The sequence below is a fragment of the Tamandua tetradactyla genome, chromosome 7, assembly GCF_023851605.1.
Source record: "Tamandua tetradactyla isolate mTamTet1 chromosome 7, mTamTet1.pri, whole genome shotgun sequence".
Lineage (NCBI taxonomy): Eukaryota > Metazoa > Chordata > Mammalia > Pilosa > Myrmecophagidae > Tamandua > Tamandua tetradactyla.
In genome coordinates, this window is record NC_135333.1 from 24,259,100 (window position 1) to 24,276,986 (window position 17,887).

The 17,887-nt window shown below is 47.3% G+C and overlaps 1 protein-coding gene and 1 long non-coding RNA gene across 4 annotated transcripts in view; one reads left to right on the top strand and one right to left on the bottom strand.

The window, feature by feature from the left end:
* ABTB3 (ankyrin repeat and BTB domain containing 3) overlaps positions 1–17,887 on the top strand; it is a 337,545-nt gene that overhangs the window by 310,992 nt on the left and 8,666 nt on the right. For all 3 annotated transcript variants that reach the window (XR_013179246.1, XM_077168628.1, XM_077168629.1), the window contains 4 exons: positions 2,307–2,412; positions 7,150–7,252; positions 8,954–9,035; positions 16,014–16,082. Coding sequence is in view for 2 of the 3 variants with exons in the window: in XM_077168628.1 (XP_077024743.1) it covers positions 2,307–2,412; positions 7,150–7,252; positions 8,954–9,035; positions 16,014–16,082 (360 nt within the window). In the remaining variant the exon portion in view is untranslated. The remainder of the gene's footprint in view (positions 1–2,306; positions 2,413–7,149; positions 7,253–8,953; positions 9,036–16,013; positions 16,083–17,887) is intronic.
* LOC143690890 (uncharacterized) overlaps positions 8,731–17,887 on the bottom strand; it is a 51,444-nt gene continuing 42,287 nt past the window's right edge. Inside the window, exon 5 of the long non-coding RNA XR_013179248.1 lies at positions 8,731–8,995. This is a non-coding gene — a long non-coding RNA (uncharacterized LOC143690890). The remainder of the gene's footprint in view (positions 8,996–17,887) is intronic.

Sequence of the window (17,887 nt, forward strand, 5' to 3'; positions counted from 1 at the left end):
CACTCTCCCCCCAGAGGCTGCCAGCCTTCCTTCTCACTCTTTCCGTGCGACTCCTCCCATCTTCAAGCCGGCAGTGGCACATCACGTCTTTCTTGTGCTTTGAATCTCTCTGATTTCCTCTCACCCCCCCCATCTCCTCTAACTTCCTCTGTTTTCTTTTAGTATGCTGTGTGACAGGGTCATATTTCATTATTCTTCCGTGTGAGTATCCCGTTATTGCAGCACCATTTGTTGAATTGTTTGTTTGTTTGTTTGTTTGGGGGAAGTCCATGCACCGGAACTCAAACCCGGGTCTCCTGCATGGCAGGTGAGAATTCTACTGCCTGTCCTTTTAAGGGCTCATGTGATTTAGTTTAGGCACACATTTAGTCCAGTATAATCTCCCTATTTTAAAGTCAACTGATTAGCCACCTTAATTACACCTGCAAATTCCCGCTTATCATATGGCGTAATATATTCACAGGTATATATCTCATCATATTCCCAGTGCCAGGGATTACGACATGGAAGCTCCTTGGGGGCCATAATTTTGCCTACCACCCAGTGCTTCTCCAGCATGAGTGTGCATGGGAACCCCCTGTGGAGCGTGTTAAACTATGGATTCTGATTCAGTGGGTCTAGGATGAGAGTCTGCATTTCTCCCAAGCTCCCAGGCTGCTGCTGCTGCTGGTCTAGGGAGCTCATTTTGAATGGCAGGATTTAGACGAGAGGAAACCAGCTTGCAGCCCATAGCCCAGGACAAGCCCAAGACAGAATTACAGTGCATTAAATCTGTAGTTCTCAACCTTTAGAGAAGCATCAGGATCACCAGAAAACGTGTTCAAATACAGAGTCCTGGGCCCCACCCCCAGAGTTTCTGATTCATCAAGCCTAAGTTGGGGTCCGAGAATTTGCATTTCTTAACGAGCTGCCAGGTGATGCAGGTGCTGCTGGCCCAGGGAACACACATTGAGAACCTCCACATTAAGCCAGGAGGCAGGTAAACATGCCTCTGTAAAAGATGATGCCTTAAAACCGAAGGACGTAAGTGCTCCCCTCACTTGACACACAAGGTCTCTTTTCTTTCACCGCCATGAGTCTTCTCTTAGGTGACAGTTTTCCCTCTGGTAGTCTCACACTCACTCTTGCCCCTGCGATCTGTCTGCTTTAATGGAAGGACTGGGTTTTCTTTTCATGGGCTGAGCCATATCCTAGTTTGGGAGCACAATTAAGTAGATTCAAGGATAGCTCAAACCTCTGATATCACTAGTGTCCCCAAACGCATCTTTTAAAATTAAAAATAATGTTTATTGTATTTATTACAACATGATACTTGTTTGTTACAGAAAACATAGATAAAAAGAAAATAGAAAACGGCGTAATCCCACCCAGTGTAGCTACTCTGTCCTCCTAGACCTTTTTCTATATATATCTGTCAGCCCAAATTAGATAGATAGATGAGAGAATGGGGTGGGGGAACCCAAAAATGGGACATGGTACAAACTGTGTTGTAACCTGCTTTTCTTACTTAACATATCATAAATGGCTTTCAATCTAACCCCCTTTTATAGCCCCTAGCTTTGACCCCCTTCACCCGATCAAAAGCAGCAAACTGCTATGATTCATTTCTTTCGTCCTGCATAGCTGAGGTTGGTGGAAGCTTAATAAACAGAAATGAACCCAGAGGAGGGGAGAGACAAAACGTAAAGGGCAGGGTCAGAAACAGGCTCCTTCATCCTTGAGCAATCAAGAGGCAGCTGTAGTTTTCTACTGCAAGACTGTTTCTCCCATATTTTGGGAGAAAATGATTCAGCTGAGCACTCCTGGATCCGGAAATGCCTGTGCACCAAAATCAAATTCATTAAGAAAGTAGAATGAGGGAGCATTTGTGTCATATTAATGGAGAGCACAGCCATGGATCGAAATGGCTTTTTGTGGCTATTTTCAGGTTAATTAGCTGTTTCCAGAATTTCAGAGTATTGAAAAAGTTGTGTTGGGGGGAGGGGACTTATCTTCCACTCTATGAGCCAACAAAAACCTGCTTTCAAGTGGATACTAAATGATTAGGGCACAAAAGAAGGATTTCATTACACACTTCTTAAAGGTTCACCAAAGAAACCACCAGATACAGAGAGTGGACAATCAGAGCAAGTAAATCAGGCCCTGCTGGGACAACTGAGTGTCTAACAGTCACAAGACTCTCCCTCAGAGTCTGAAGGAGCATCTGTGGGCTCCTCTCGCCACCTGGGGGGACTTGTTCCCAGGGTGGCAGCTTCCATGTGGCCGTCCACAGCCCCCAGTTACGTGAGCCTCTTTCTTTTCCACAGAATGAAGTGATCAGCCAGCAGCTGTGTGTCATCTTCACTCATTGCTACGGACCCTACCCCATCCCCAAGCTCACGGAGATCAAACGGAAGCAGAGCTCACGCTTGGGTGAGTGCTGCAGCAGGCGCCACCTGTGCTCTTTACCTTGTGATGTGAGGCTAGATGGGAAGTAGGTGCTGCCAAAAGAAGGGTGCTGGTTTTCGAAGGCAAACACGGGATGGATACAGGAGTCTGGCCGATGGAGAACAGAATCTCGCCCTTATTACTAGTGAAAACTTTTTGGAAAATGAACCTCAAGTAAGCAGACTCTCTCCCCCATACCAGACAGCGGTGGGCAGCCCAGGCCTCCCCGAGCCCTGCACGTCCTGCAGGCAGGCAGATTCCCAAAGAGGATGGGGCTGAACCGTGCATGCCAGCCCCTGCCCCTTAACTTACCCCTCCTGCCCGGCAGACTTGAGGGCCCTGCAGCATCCCTGTAAGGGAAATCCTCCTCAGGGAGTTAGGAGGAGAAGGAATCAAGTGCCCCCCTAAACACACACACACACCACCTAACACGAGAGCAACATACCTGAGCTGAGGAGACTTGATGCTCTGCAATCCCATGAGAGTAGCAATAATCACTTTTTATCCTTGGAGACTTGCGCCAAGCACCTGACCTACCCTTTCTCGAATCATCCTCACGCTACCCCAGCACATGAGAGGGAGGCTTTGCATATCCTGCAGGATCAGTGAAGGTGCAGCTGGAACTTGAACTGCTGTCCACCCAAAGCCACAGTTCCTCATTCTCCAGTCCCCACTTCTGAGATTTTTCTGGGGGAAATCTTCCCTCCAAGCACTGATTTCATTCAGAGTTGCCTGGAGCTGCGGGATGCTGGACCAACCTCGGGGAAAGGGAAAGAAATGCCCGACTGCCCTGAAGCCTGAAACATGAGCCCTCTTGCAGGAGCCTGTCTTCTTGCTGCCTGGGGAGTTATGAAATATTAAGGATGAAGGATACCTTTTCCTGGAGGGGTTGGGGGAACTGTTTAACCTTAGGGTATGAGATATGGGAGCATCTGTAAATTCTGCCCTTTAGCAAAAGCATGCTAATTTGAAGCCCTTAAGGGACTTAAGGGATGTACCAATCTGAATGGGTGAAAATGCTGAATTCACATTTTGCTCCTGTCAGGAATAACTTTTAAATTTAAATGACACAAACATTTTGTTAAGATGAAACATTTAGCAGCTGAGTCAAAGGTTGTCTGTTTTTTTTAAACATCCACGCATGTGGGAAAACAAGGACATGCCAAAGTCACAAATATTTCAACCTTGTAAAGAACAAATATCGATTATTATTATAACAATATATTATTTTATAGTATAGGTGTATAATCGATAGATTGTATAATATTAGGGTTATTGATTATTATATTGTTATATTAAAATTGTTACCAAGGCAACAAATTTTAAAAACCAATCAAATTAACAGACTTTAGAATTGAAGGTTACATTCCCAGGCCATAGCAACGATCTCTGAAGTCTAGGTGCCTTACAGGACGCCCTCGCTAGAATGAACATTTGCAAGAGCTGTTCCAATGGCAGAACATAAAATCTGCTTTCCTGTAGCCATAAGAGAAAAAGGAACATTTTCTCCTCCTGAACTTGCTGAAATTTCTTTCGCCAGCATTAGAAAGGCCTGATTTTCAGAACAAGCCTTGCAATTGCAAGGGTTAACATCAGGAGAAAAAAAAAAAGGTCGGACCTGAGAGGCTCAAAACTCAGAATATGGCCAGAAGACAATTAGTAATAAATGGAATATGGAGCGTGTCATGTTTTCCAACTTGATCGTTGCTTTGTTAAGTCAGGATGACTAAGGCCTGCCCAATGGTGGTCCCTTAGGGACCTGCTTTCAAGAACAGTAAGCGACAGGGATCTCACACTGGCGTCTCAGTAGGTCGTGCAAGTGAAGGGGGTTCTGTGAGACAACAGTGAGTGGTGTGGACTGTGGCAAACTGGAGAGACTTGCCTGACTTTTTGTGATACAGAGTTCTCTTGCCATCCCAGTGAATCCTGGGACAAAATGGAAAAGAGTGAGAGATGAGGCAGATTGCTGAGAAGAGGGATAAAGTCACACCAACCAAGGGTCTTCAAATCAAGTGGAGAAGTGGGCTGTAGTCCATTCGGAAGTCTGCTCCTTAGCGCCTTTTTCCCTTTACCTAGATAGCCTTAGAAGTTATAGTCTTATTTTTTAATAAAAATATTAAAGATGGCGGGATTACAAGTAATTTTGAATTTTTATGCTTTTTTACATTTTTCATATAAAAACTTTTTTTTTTCAAGGGAAGAGGTGAGTAGGTACATGCTAACAGAGAAAGACAAATGGAGGCTCATCAGGACAGCCTTCCTCAGCAGGACAGAGGCTGGGGAGGCCATTCCACCTTCTAGGGGCAAGCGTTGGATGGCAAAATCTGGGTCCAAGAGTTACAGCAGGGTCTGGGCAAAGTAGGATCAGGCAAGGGGTCCAGGCTGCAGTAAGTCAGTGGGGCTTCAACAGATGGGGAGGGTTGGTGCCCCCCAGAATCCAGGGGTCGATCCCCATGCTCAGAAGTTTAGGACAGTGTCAGCCTACCCCTAGGAAGTAGCTGGAGTTTCATTTCAGGACAGCTCTTTAAGCCCTGGGGAAGGACCTGTCAACAGCAAGCAGCTCCCTAGGCTAAGAAAAGGCCTGATGTCCTAGGCAGGTTCTTAGAACAAGATTCCAGAGCAAGGACAAATAATATCAACAGAACTCTACTGTACTGCTCTTAGGGGTACCATGTGCCAGCCTTTCTGCCAAGTGCTTTACATTGATTCATTCATTTAGGCTTCTGTGATGTAAGTGTATCTGGGTATTGTTATTCCCATTTTACAGAAGGGGAAACCAAAACACTAAAAACTTGCCCACGTTCATACAGCCACTATTAAAGCTGAGAGTCTGGCCTCAGAGCCCATCCTCTTACCTACTATATTTGTTACATTTGTGTGCTGGACACAGAAGAAAAGTATGAAAAGGACATATGAGGTCCTGCCCTCTGGGTGCATGCGATCTCGAGGGAGAGGCAGAAAAAGAAACAGGCAGAGGCCCTGCAGAGCGGTGAGACCAGCGCAGGGGCAGTACGGGCTTGGTCAGTCTGGGGAAGGTAGAGGGATCAGGCAGACTTATTGATGAAGAGGTGTCCGCACTGAAGGTGCAGTCTGCACTGAAGGACCAGTGTTGGAAGGGTTTGGAAAAATATTCTGGTAGAAGAACAGCATGTGCAGGGGCTTAGAGGTGAGAAAACATAGCGCTTACAGAATTGAAAGTGGCCACGTGTGGCTCAAGGATGGACGCCATTTAACGGGGAGGTCTGACTAGGGGGAGGCCTGAGAAAGCTGCCAGAGCTCAATCACAAGGAGCCTCGTGAGGAAGTTTGGACTCTATCCTGGGAGCACTAGCAAGGGATAGTTTATGAATGGTTTATAGCAGAAGAGGACATGGTCAGATCTGGCTTCAGGAAGGATGCTTCCTGTGGTGAGGTGGACTGTCACATCGAGGGAGCCAAGGATGGTGGCAGAGAGACCAGCTCAGGGCTCCTGCAGGTTGCTTGATGAGAGGGTGCAGCCCAAGCTGGGACACTGGAAGAGGAGACAGAGGGAAATGGTGAATTTGAGAAAGGTTTAGGCAGAAGAATGGGCAGATGTTTTTCATGGCCTGGATATAGGTGAGTGTGGGAGAGGAAGGTGTGCTTCAGCAACTGGTAGATGTCAGTGCTGTTGACAGGGATGAGAAGCACTGAGTGAAGCATAGTTTGCAGGAAGAAATGTTTCTGTGTGGGCTGGGAAATGTCATGGGTCTGCAGACACAAGGACTTGGATGCAGGCACCCCAGAGAGGCTGTCTGCCATTTAGGAACCCACACAGGTAAGCCCTGGGTAGCTGCAGCTCAAGTCAGCTAACAGGGTGGGTGGCCTCATACGAAGCCCCATCAGATCAAAACCACCCAAGGCCCTCTTGCCTGGGTCAGGGTGGAGCCTGGTGAGGGCAGGGGCAGGCAGGGGTGCTGCTGAATATTCCCAACAAGGCAAGAGTGATGAGCTGCACACAGGGCAGCTTCAGGAGACCTGGGCCTTGGAGAACATGGCTAAAATGATGAACAAATTGGAGGATCCTAGCGGTTAACAGGAGAGGGTCCGGAATCAGAGAGTCCAAGTTAAAATCCTGGCTCCGCTACCAGTCCCTGTGACTTCTGTGTGTCTCAGTTTCCTCACCTGCCCAGTGGGGCTGCCATGGTCCCCACCCCCCCAGACCAAATGAGTTTCATATACAAGTACCAACTTGCACAGTACCTGGCTCATCGTTAGTGTTAAGTAAATGCTAGTTGTATCTTCTTTGTTATTACTGGAGAGACAGGCAAGGAACTGGCTCATTTGCCCGTGACCCTGGGGGTGAGGACTCGGTTTGGAATTATCTGGAACCCAGTGGGTAGGGGGCTGCTCTTTAAGCCCCAGAAGGAGGAGCAAAGGTGGGGGTGAGTGGCATTCTTAGAGACTAGGGGAGATGTTTGCCTTTCACACCTGAAAATCATCTGAGCTCCAAACATGGGGGCATCTCCTATGAGAAAAGACTCCGCTTAATATCAGATGAGCTATGAATATTTCCTACGAAAAGCAGAATTGGTACTTGAGTTTCCCTTTGATTGAGTCTGTCTCTTGTTCAGTCACTCCCTTACTAATGAGTATTTTATTTCCCTGGTTTCTCCATCAGATCTCATTTGCACTTGATAAAAGAGAAATCACAGTTTCATCCTTCTCTCTGCTAAAGCTACCCTTTCCCCCTTTCCTGTTCTAGATCCTCATTTTCTTAACAATAAAGAGATGTCTGATGTTACCTTTCTGGTAGAAGGAAGACCATTTTATGCACACAAAGTGCTATTATTTACGGCCTCACCAAGGTACGTATGGTCAGTTTTGCAAACAGCTGAATGATGACTGTGGTTGTTGCTTTACTCGTTTCAAAAATTCAGTTTTTGATGGTGTTTCCACTGGACTGGTAGAGTACCTTCTCAAAACCCAGGATCCAAGACCTCCAGGCAGCCACTAGCCTAAACAGTCATGTCTTTGTGCGACACAGAACAAGACATCACCTGCCTAGGGCGGCTCGGGCCCCGTACCGGGAGCTCAGCTTTGCAGGTGGAGCATGGATTGCACCTCACTCCCTCAGCAGGTGTCCGCGTGCAGTGAACCACCTGAGACACCACACCCTGCAGCCTGGAAAGGTCTGGTCTCCAAAAAGACTTTGGCATAAGCCATCCAAAATCCATAGATCCTGACTGCACTTTTCCCTGGCTGTGGTCTTCACAGACAGCAGTGTTAACACGCCAGTAGGAAGAGAAAATTGCTCACTAGCTCTACTACTGCTCTTCCTCCTTCTTTTGATCTGAGTTGTGATTTGCTTGAAAATTTGGAACCATGTTATCCAAGAACCTGAACGGGGATCAGCAAGGCTGAACAGAGGAGAGAATAATGGTGAAAGGAAGAGGATGCAGACAGCTGGGTGGTGTGTGGAAGGTACCCGCATTGGGTAATGCCAGTGGGAACCCGGAAACAGAACCCACTTGCATGGGTATGGCTAAGGGCTCAAGTGTGACCAGCAAACCCTGGGTTCCTAAAAGCATCTCGGTATCACCAGTGCCTCCCCCCTGCCCCCAAAAAATTGCAAACCCAAAAGATCTACTTTCCCACAAGAAGAAAACACCATCCCTTGCATAGTTCTCAGTTGAGACCATACAGTAACCAGATAGACATTGTGCCAGTGCTAATTTCTTAGTTTGGACAAATGTACTTTGGTTTTTAAAGAGGTTAACATGAGGGGAAACTGAGTCAAGGGTAAACAGGAACTCTCCATACTTTCTTTGCAACTCTTCTGTAAATCTCAAATTAATTCAAACTAAAAAGTTTAATTAAAAAAAATGGATAGAGACACATCTTCTTGGCTTATTCCTAAATGTACTGATTACTACTATGTTCCCTTGACCAGTCTGTGCCCACAAAGAACCTATAATTTAGTTGATGAGCAGGAAAGGGCACCTAAAACCCAAGACAGAAGGTTGTCCATAAGGGAGATAGATTATTAGGCACCAAAAATGTAAGTTAAATACCTGCCATGTGCCAGGTCCATCCAGGACAGGCTCTGGAGATGCAGCAGAGATAGAGACTGTGGAAGTTTTGCCCTCGTGGGACAAAGGTTGTGGGGAACAGGGGAGAGAGGGGTACCGTGGGCACCGAGGAGGGTGCAGCCATCACCTCCACAGGGGAGCGGCCTCTGAGATGGGCCCAGAAAGATGGATGGGGTTTTTAAAGGCCTTAGCAGTTCTTTTCCAATCACCTGTTTGAGAAATAATTTAACAGTTCACAACAATGTTTTAAACTTCAGAGTTTTGACTTCAAAATGGACTGGGTATAATCCAGAAAGGGTTTAAATTGAGAACTCCATGGAGGTATCATGGTTGTATTTTAGAGTGGGGGGCGATAAGAATATTCCATGTTTCTCTCATCAGGAGAGCTGAATTTTCTGCAGGCCGTGTGCACACACACGTGCGTGTCGTGCACACACACGTGCGTGTCTTTATCTCCTCTTCTGTGTTCTTGTTCAGGTTCAAGGCACTCCTCTCCAGCAAGCCGACAAATGACAGCACCTGCATAGAGATCGGCTATGTGAAGTACCCCATCTTTCAGGTGAGCCTTGGTGTGGCTTAAAACACCTGGTTGGCAGGCATGAGGCACACGCGGTCACCCTTAGTGCACAGCCTTTGGCCTGGTCACTTGGGGATGTCCCTGTAACAGGTGGTCAGACTCCCTGCCCCCTGATTCCCTCTTCAGGCTGCCCCTTCCAATACAATGCAGTCAGATGTACAGCATTAACTGAGCACCTACTATGTGCCTCACTCTGTCCTCAGGGCTGGGAACACAAGGGCAGAGGACAGTCCTCTTCTGGGGTCTCACAGTCTAGAGGGGGCAATTCTGAATAATTTGTCAATGCAATATAATGCAGGGTATGCCATGAAAGAGGGGTAAAGCAGTGCGTGCTGTGGCAGCTCAGACCAGGGAAAGTGGGGCCAGCCTCCTGGATGACGTGTTATGAGCTGCAATATGGATAGCTGAGAAGTTGAGCAGCTAGAGGAGGGGTGAGGGCTAAAGAAAGGATATTAGGACATTCTAGGCAAAGAGAATAGTATTCCTAAGTCCCAAAACTGTGGTCCAGCCCAGCGTTGTCAGGAACCTGTGGACCTTTGGGGAATCCAAAGTTATATTAACATTAATTGGATGTAACAGAAATAAGAGAGGGAAGCTTCTTCATCAAAGACCAGGAGATATTCCCAAGCCGCCTGCTGTCTGGGGGGTGTTGATACCATTCATGATGGTTTGGGTTTAAGTGGCAATTAGGGGCACGGCAGCTTTTTCTTCTCTTTTCCTCTTCCCTTGCATCATTCCTGGTTCAGAAGTCCTGCCCTGCAGAGACAACCTTTGCAGCTAATAGCAGTTCACTCCCCCAGCCGGCTTTGCTGTTGCACCTCTAGAGCTCCCAGTCCCATCCAGACCCATGAGGGCTGCCAGGCCACCCAGCTGCATGTGGGCAGACCCAGAAGGGAGGTGTGGCCCTGCGTGCCACCACCATCTGCCCACCAGCCAGGGTTGACTTGCTGATGGAGTTTATGGAAGCCTTCACGGAGCATGTTTTCTCCCATTCAGTTCAGGGAAGAAGGCCCTGGAGAGAGTTCTCAATGGGTAAGACTCAGGGCCTGATCTCAGGGAGACTTGCATCCTAGCAGGGCTGATGAGACAGTCAGAGATAAGTAGGAGGCAAGGCCAGCCATGAGTGGGATTCTGGGGAAGGGCCCTCATCTGGACTTTGAAGGGCAGGGTTGCATTCCAAGAGTCCCTTCTTCAGAATCACGTGTCCCATGGATGATATTGGACAAAGCACCCAACCTTTCTGAGCCTCCTTTTCTTCATCTGATGGGGTGCAAAAGAGCAAAGGTGGAGGAACAGCATCAACAAAAGCACAGAACTGGGAAGTCTTGGGATATGTTCATGAGCATGTGATTATCAGTCCGTTTGGCTGGGTCAGAAGGTGAATTGGGGACGCAGAAGATGGATTGGGACCACACAGCGGAGGCTTTGAGTGCCACATGCCGGATGGGGAAGGCCAGCTGGATGGTGACTCTTTGCTCCTCCAGTGGCCCTCCCTCTCCTGCTGTTGAGAGGACTGCCAGGAGGCATCCTTGTGCCTGTACACTAGCCCCTACAGCCTATTGAATTTCCACCATTAGAGGTGCACTTATTTGGCTATGTTGAATTTTCAAAATAAGGAATCCTTCCCTAATAACTGTAGACAAATATGCTGTTTCTTAGCACCTCAGTTTCCCTATTTAACACTCTGCCGTGGCTTCTGCAGAGATATACAAATGAGACAGCATGTCAAAACACCCAATTTGACACCTGCCGTGGCCTGCCAATTCCACATGTGAACTCTTGTTTTCTAAGCCTGCTGGTAAACAAACCACTGCCCTACTGAGGTCAAGACCCTAAGGATAGGTTATTTTGGACTAAGGGTTAGGGAAAAGATGAAAGAGGTTTCCAAAAATGATGCCAGTCTGAAGTGGGAAAGGGAAGAGGGAGTGGGCAGAAAGGAGGCCGGAGCCCTAAGGTGGGACTAGAGAGTTAGCATACCCCCAAGTGCCTATTTCACCTTTTTCCCAACTCATCACCTGAACCCCTCACCGCTATTTTCTACTGAGAGTAAAGAGACCTGAAAGTTTACATGAAAATGTTTATAGGGAAAGGAGGAGGAGTGAGGAGACCTTTATAGTGCTCCAACTAGGCATGAGGCACTGGCCTTGGCTTTCACATGGTTAACACGATTATTATGTATATTTTTACAGATGAAGAGGCTGAGGCCAGAGAACTTGAATGACATGCCCAAAGTCTTAGCACTCGGTAGTGACCGAGCCAGGACCCTGGATTTGAACCCAGTCTGTCTGGGGCCAAAGCCTGGGTCCGTCCTGCTAGAATACCCTTTCTAAAGGGAACAGTGACAGCAAACACCCAATTCTTGAGCACTAACTGTGAGTAAGAATCCAAGCCAGGGGTTCTCAACCTCAGCTGCACATGAGAATCACCTGGGAAGGGTTTAAAAATGCCAAAGCCTGGGCCATTCGTTAATCAGACCAATTAAATCGGAATCTAGGGTTGGGGTTCAGCATGAGTGGTTTGAAGTCTCCCCCTCCTCCTGTTATCTCCGTGCACAGCCAAGGTGGACAGCTGCTGCTCTAAGTTAAAACACGCTGCACTGGTGGGCCTCAGGCTTTAGCAGGCATCACAATCACTTGGGGGGTCTTGTTAAAATACAGATTGTTGGGTCCCCCACCTCCAGAGTTTTGGATTCCAGAGACCGGGAATGGGGCCTCGGACTTTGCATTCCTAACAGGAGTCCGGGTGCTGCTGGTGCTGCTGGTCTGATAACCCCCCGAGAACCACTCCTCTCTCTCATCTCATTTAATCCTTGCAGCTGCCCGGCGGGATAGGTGGCACCCCACCTTCCAGTGGAGGGACATGCTGAGAGCTTAAGGAACTGGCCCAAGTTCCCACAGCTAATCATGGTAGAGCCAAGTTTCAAACCCAGGTCAGGCTGACTCCTTGACCTTTCCTTCTTAACTTCCTCCCAAGTGTAGGGACCTGGATCTGCTCTGAAAATGACCGAGCCCTGAGGAAAGAATCTTATGCCCCATTAGAGTTTGGAGCCTGAGCTAGATGCTGGAAAACGCACACATCCCCGGCTCTCCAAGCGCTTGTGAAAGGGGCGCCCACACCATTAAACCTGGGACTAATCGGGGAGGTTCTTCTAATAAGAGGCCAGTTCATAGTAGGCACTCAATAAATATCTCCAGAGCAAGTTTGTTGAATGAAGACCTGTATGGGAGAGGACAGCCCCTGAGGAGTCCCCACGGCTGTAATTGCTTGTGACTGGGGAAGGTTTCCTGACCGCATCAGCCTCAAGTTCCAGTAATGGGAAGGGACGACTTAGCAGGGCCCCCGGAGGACTCCTCCGCCAGCCTGCCCCTTCCCCACAAAAGAAGCACAGCCTTGTTTGTGGCTTGAAATAGGCCACGTCGGGATGAATCCGACCGAGAAGGAGGCTCCCAGGGGCCTGATCGCTTCACTCTTCCACGCTGGCAGAAGCATTTGAGCCAGTGAGACTGGTTGGTGCTTCCTCCCCACCGAGGCTGTTTAACATCACACGCGGGCAAGAGCTGGACACAGCAGCTGCCAAGGAAAACAACCCCTCAAACAGGCCCTTCCGCCCAATAAGGGTTCATTTCATCCCCTTGCAGAGAAGGCTGTGCTTTCAAAGTCTCAAGGTGGCCTAGGACAGCCCAATTTAAATTCCGCTAGTGAACCAACCTTGAATAAAATGGGATAACTCTGGTAGGGAAGTGCTCTATAAAGGAAGAGGCCTGTGCTCCGGGGGGTTATTATTATGGCTGTTATTGTTATTATAATTGTTTTCTTGATTTGGCCTTTATAAAAGAGCTGTGCAGGGGGAATGAATTGATTGTAATGAGGCTAGCATTCGCTGACTTGGTGTTTCAGCTGCTCATGACCCATCAGGGTGGGAGAGGGGAGCATAAACGATGCTGTGTTATTTCATAAAGCCTCAGCCACCGCCAGCAATGCAGTCTTTTCTCTGATACCAGGCAGGTGGGCACAAAAGCCCAAAGTCAGGACATCAGGACTCAAGCACAGAAGATGGGAAAGGGAGGGTTTGAGTTTCTGTTTGAAGTGTGCCTGCAGGCACTGCTGGACCCTGGAGATACGGGATGTGGGCAGGACACAGTCTCTCACACCCCACTGGGAAATAACATGTTGCAACCACGGGTGACGCGCTGCTGAACACAGGTTGGAAAGCGGCCAGCTGATCTGAGGAGGCTTCACAGAGGAAGTGACCGCTGAGCTAGATCCCAGAGGAGGGGCAGAGCTCAACAGGGGGAAAGGAAGGGAAGGGCATCCAGGTAGAGGGCATAGCAAGGGCAAAAGCATGGGGCTGAGAGAAAGGGTAGTAGATTCCGATGAAGTTTAGTGGTTGGGAGTGGTCAGAGCATAAAAGGTAGATATGATCAAGGTAAGGAGGAGAGAAGGGCAGAGTGGAAGGGAGATGGAGTCTTGGAAAAGTAGATTGATACACAAATGTTTACAGCTGCATTATTCTTAATAGCCAAAAAGTGGAAACAACCTAAATGTCCAGCAACTGACAGATAAGCAAAGTGTGTCATATCCATGTGATGGAATATTATTTGGCCATAAAAAGGAACAAAATACTAATACATGCTACATCATAGATGGACCTTGAAAACATTATGTTAAGTGAAAGAAGCCAATCATGAAAGACCACATATGGAATGGTTCCATTTATATGAAATGTCCAAAAGAGTCAAATGCATGGAAAGAGAGAGGAAATTAGGGTTTGCCAGGAACTGGGGTGGGAGGAAGGAATGAGGAGTGATTGCTAATGAGTATAGGATTTCTCTAAATGAAAATGTTCTAAAGTTAAATTTTGGCAATGGTTGTACAACTCTGTGAATAAACTAAAAACCCTGAGTTGTACACTTTAAATGACTGACTTTTATGCCATGTGAAATATATCTCAATAAAGCTGTAAACACATGTAAATATAATTTATATTTCTATATTATATATTTTTTAAGCTATTACCTTTAAACATGCACACATACAGAGTTAAGTTGAGGCTGATGGCAAAGGATCTTGAATGCCCTGGGTTAATGTGACAGAAGCACTAGAGGGAAAAGCTATTCAGCCTCGGAGAAAATTAAAGAGTGAACATTTATTCAGTTCCTGCTATATGCTAGGGCCCTGCTAGGCCGGTTACATGTATAAACTCATTTAATCTTCCTTACAACCCCTTGAGATAGATAATATTATCCCCACTTTATAGATGATGCACATTAAAGGCACAGAGAGCCTAACTCAAGTCACCCACCTAGAAAGCTGCAGAACCAGGATAGAAACCGAGTTAGCCCAATTGCAGGGCCTTGGCTCTTAACCCATCCCCTAAGTGAATCATAGACTTAGAGCCTGGAGGGACCATAGAGAACAGCCCACTCTAAGCTCCCCAGTTACAGTGCCCAGAGTTGGGATGTAATCAGACTAGATACATATTTGCCACCACAGCAGCCTTAGAGCCAGACAGGAAAAGTCAGTGTGTCAAGCAGGTGGGTAGGAGACAATAGGGAGTGGAGGGGACTGTGGCCAACTGCAGAGTGTATGCATCACCTGAAAAGTAAGCACTCAGTTTTATGGGCGGTGATGGCATCCAGTTCAGATACATCAGTGGGCCTCGTTTCACACACTGGACATCAGCTGGCAAAGCTCCGGGACTGTGCACACCATTCAGAAGTAGCAAGTCACGTGAACAAAGAATAGCCTGGCTTGGACTGTTCACACCATCAACAAAGCACTGAAGCCCAGGACTCCTAATGGCTTCACCTTTGATCTTGTTGGACTGTGATAGAGAGAAGGTGGCCCCATGAGATCCCAGAGTCCCCCTCTGGGACAAACAAGAGGCACCCACTAGTCTGGGCCACATGTTCTGGGGAATGGGCAGCTTGTGCAGGCTCTTTAAGCCACGTCGTGCATGCAGTGGTTCTGGGCAGCCTGACCAGGGTGAGAAGTAGGGGTAACATGTGGGTCTCATCCAGAGATAGGGGAGTGCCATGATGAGGAGCAGCACTCAGAATTGTTTAATTTGGCTGCGGGGGGTAGACATGGACACAGCAGCTGGAACCCCAGGAAGACAAATTTTGAATACTATAAAGTAAAAACTATCCAACCAATAAAACTGTTCAAGATGGAACTCTTCCCCTATAAGGTAGTGAGCTCTTGGTCATTGGAGGTGATGAAACAGAAGAGGGCAGCCACTTGGGATGGGAGGTTATAGAGGGAACTCAAGCTAGCCTGGCGATCCCACATGTAGGGATGCATCCAAGATTTGGAAACTAGGACTCAGACAGATATCTGTGCACCAGTGTTCAGAGCAGCATTATTCACCGTAACCCAAAGGTGGAAACAATCCAAGGGTCCAACAGAGGAATGGATAACAAAATGTAGTACGTACACACTGTGGAATATAGCTCAGCCATATAAAGGAATGAAGTTCTGGTATATCCACAACGTGGATGAACCTTGAAAGTACTAGATTGAGTGAGATAAGCCAGACCCCAAAAGACAAATAATTGCATAATTCCACTTAAATGAAATATCTAGAATAAGCAAATTCAAGGAGACAGAAAATAGATTAGTGGTTCCCAGGGGCTGGGAGCAGAGGGAAATAGGGAGTTACTGCTTATCGGGTACAGAGTTTCTATTTGGGGAGATGAAAAAATCTTGGTAATGATGATGGTGATAGTTGAACACCATTGTAAATGTAATTGATGCCACTAAATGGCACACTCAAAAATGGTTTAGCAAATTTCACATTTTATATATATATATATATATATATATATATATATATATGTACAATGACAATTAAAAAAAAAAAAAAAAAACCTAGCCTGAGGGCCAGCCTGGAGGCTCTGAGGTTGTTGTGCATGTGTTAGTTGGACACTGTGCTGACACCCAGCGTGTCCTTTCTTGCAGCTGGTCATGCAGTATCTCTACTACGGTGGCCCAGAGTCACTTCTCATTAAAAACAACGAGATAATGGAGGTAAGAAATTGGTCGAGTCATTGGCCTGTCCTTGGCTGCCTTCTGGTGAGTGACATCTCTGTAACTTGTCATCAGCATTCAACAGCATGTCTGGAGAGCCCTGGGCTGCACTATTGTCTGGGTGAAGGCTTGGGGCTCCTGCTCCTGCCTGACTCCTAAGTCCTCCCCAGAGGACTTGGGGTGCTCGTGTGTCAGCCCGAACCCTTTCAGTAGCAGCTGCACAAAGCTCAATTTTAACTGGCTTTGGGGCAAGCGGGATAAAGGAAATTTACAGAAGAGTCTGGGGCTAGCCTAGCTCCTGCACAGCTGAGGCTCAGATGTTGTCATCAGGAAAGACCCTTGACAATTTCTTCTTGCTTATCATTTGTAAGAGAATTAATGACCTCAAAAGATTTCTTGAAACACAGTCATCTGTTCTTCCAAAACATAGAAGCTGAGAGCAGATTGTAAATCTCTGCCCGACTTCCCTCAGGTTGGCCTTCCTTGCTCACACGCACAGCCCACTCCCTCTGCCCACACCTGCCCCCTCGGCCATGTCCTCCATGCTGGTACTCGCCTCTCGTAATTCAACCTGCTCTGACCTCCCTTGTCCAGGTGCCTTGTTCCTGCCCTTTCCCAAGTCGGTGATTTCTCCTTGGTCCTTTCTAGAAATGGAACTCTTGTCACTTTTCCTAATCAAAGCTGGGGGCTTTGAACCACAAGCCAGAGCCACGGGATCCCGTTCAGATGTCTGACATCCAGGGTGCCAGATGCTTGGCATGATGAGAACACCATCAAGTGCTCAAGAGGTGGCCCCACACAGCACACAGCAGGCAAAACGTGAACTCTGGAGCCAGACTGCCTGAGGTTGAATCCAGGCTTTGCCATTTGTGAGCTGTGTGACCTTGGACCAGTTACTTAACCCCCCAGAGCCTCAGTTTCTTTGCCTATAAAATGAAGATAAGAACAATATCTACCTCAGTGGGTTGATGCTGAGCAGGATTTTAAAATTACTATTGTAAGGTGCTTAGAACACACATTGGGCACAGGGCAAGGACCTTGATACTGTGTATTCATTCCATGGTCCATTTCTCCTTCTCTTCTTAATCTCTGAAACCTTCTATGGTTCCTTCCACCATCCCCGCCTGGGCCACTCCTTCCCTCTGTCTGACCCCTTCTCTGACACTTCCCCTTTACTTCAGGACCAGGTTTCAAGTGGTGGATGTGAGCTCTTTTGCAAACATTTTTAAAAAGTATTTTGATATCAAAATTATAAATGTAAATTTAAATCACATAATTCAGAAAGGCTTGTAATGAGAAGCAGATGTCTCCAACTCTCTTCATCCTTTGCCCCAAAGGCGATCTCTTTTAACTCTGGCTTTGAGCTCTTTCTGCTCCTCCCCAAACTGCAGTTGCCTCCATTTACTCTCTCAACATGCATCTGATGGGCATCTCCCAAAGCCCTGCCCTGTGGTGGGTGCCAGGGATACAGCAGCACTGAAAACAGACAATGAGCCCTGCCCTCCTGCACTCTGATGAGGGAGACAGACAACAAATAAGCACATGACATCCTGTCTAGTGTTAGAAGAGAAAGACAGGGTCAGGGGGTCAGATGGTGATGGAAGGAGTGACTCCAGGTGAGTCTGGAAGGCTTCTCGGAGGAGGTGACATCTGAGTGGAAACCTGGACAAACAGAAGGAGTGAGCCACATGGATGATTGCTAAACAATACCTTTCTGTCATTCACCCTTACCTCTGGACATAAATTTTCAGGCATTTTGGGTTGACCTTCTGCTATAATAGAAGTAAATTTGGTTCACTTCGACC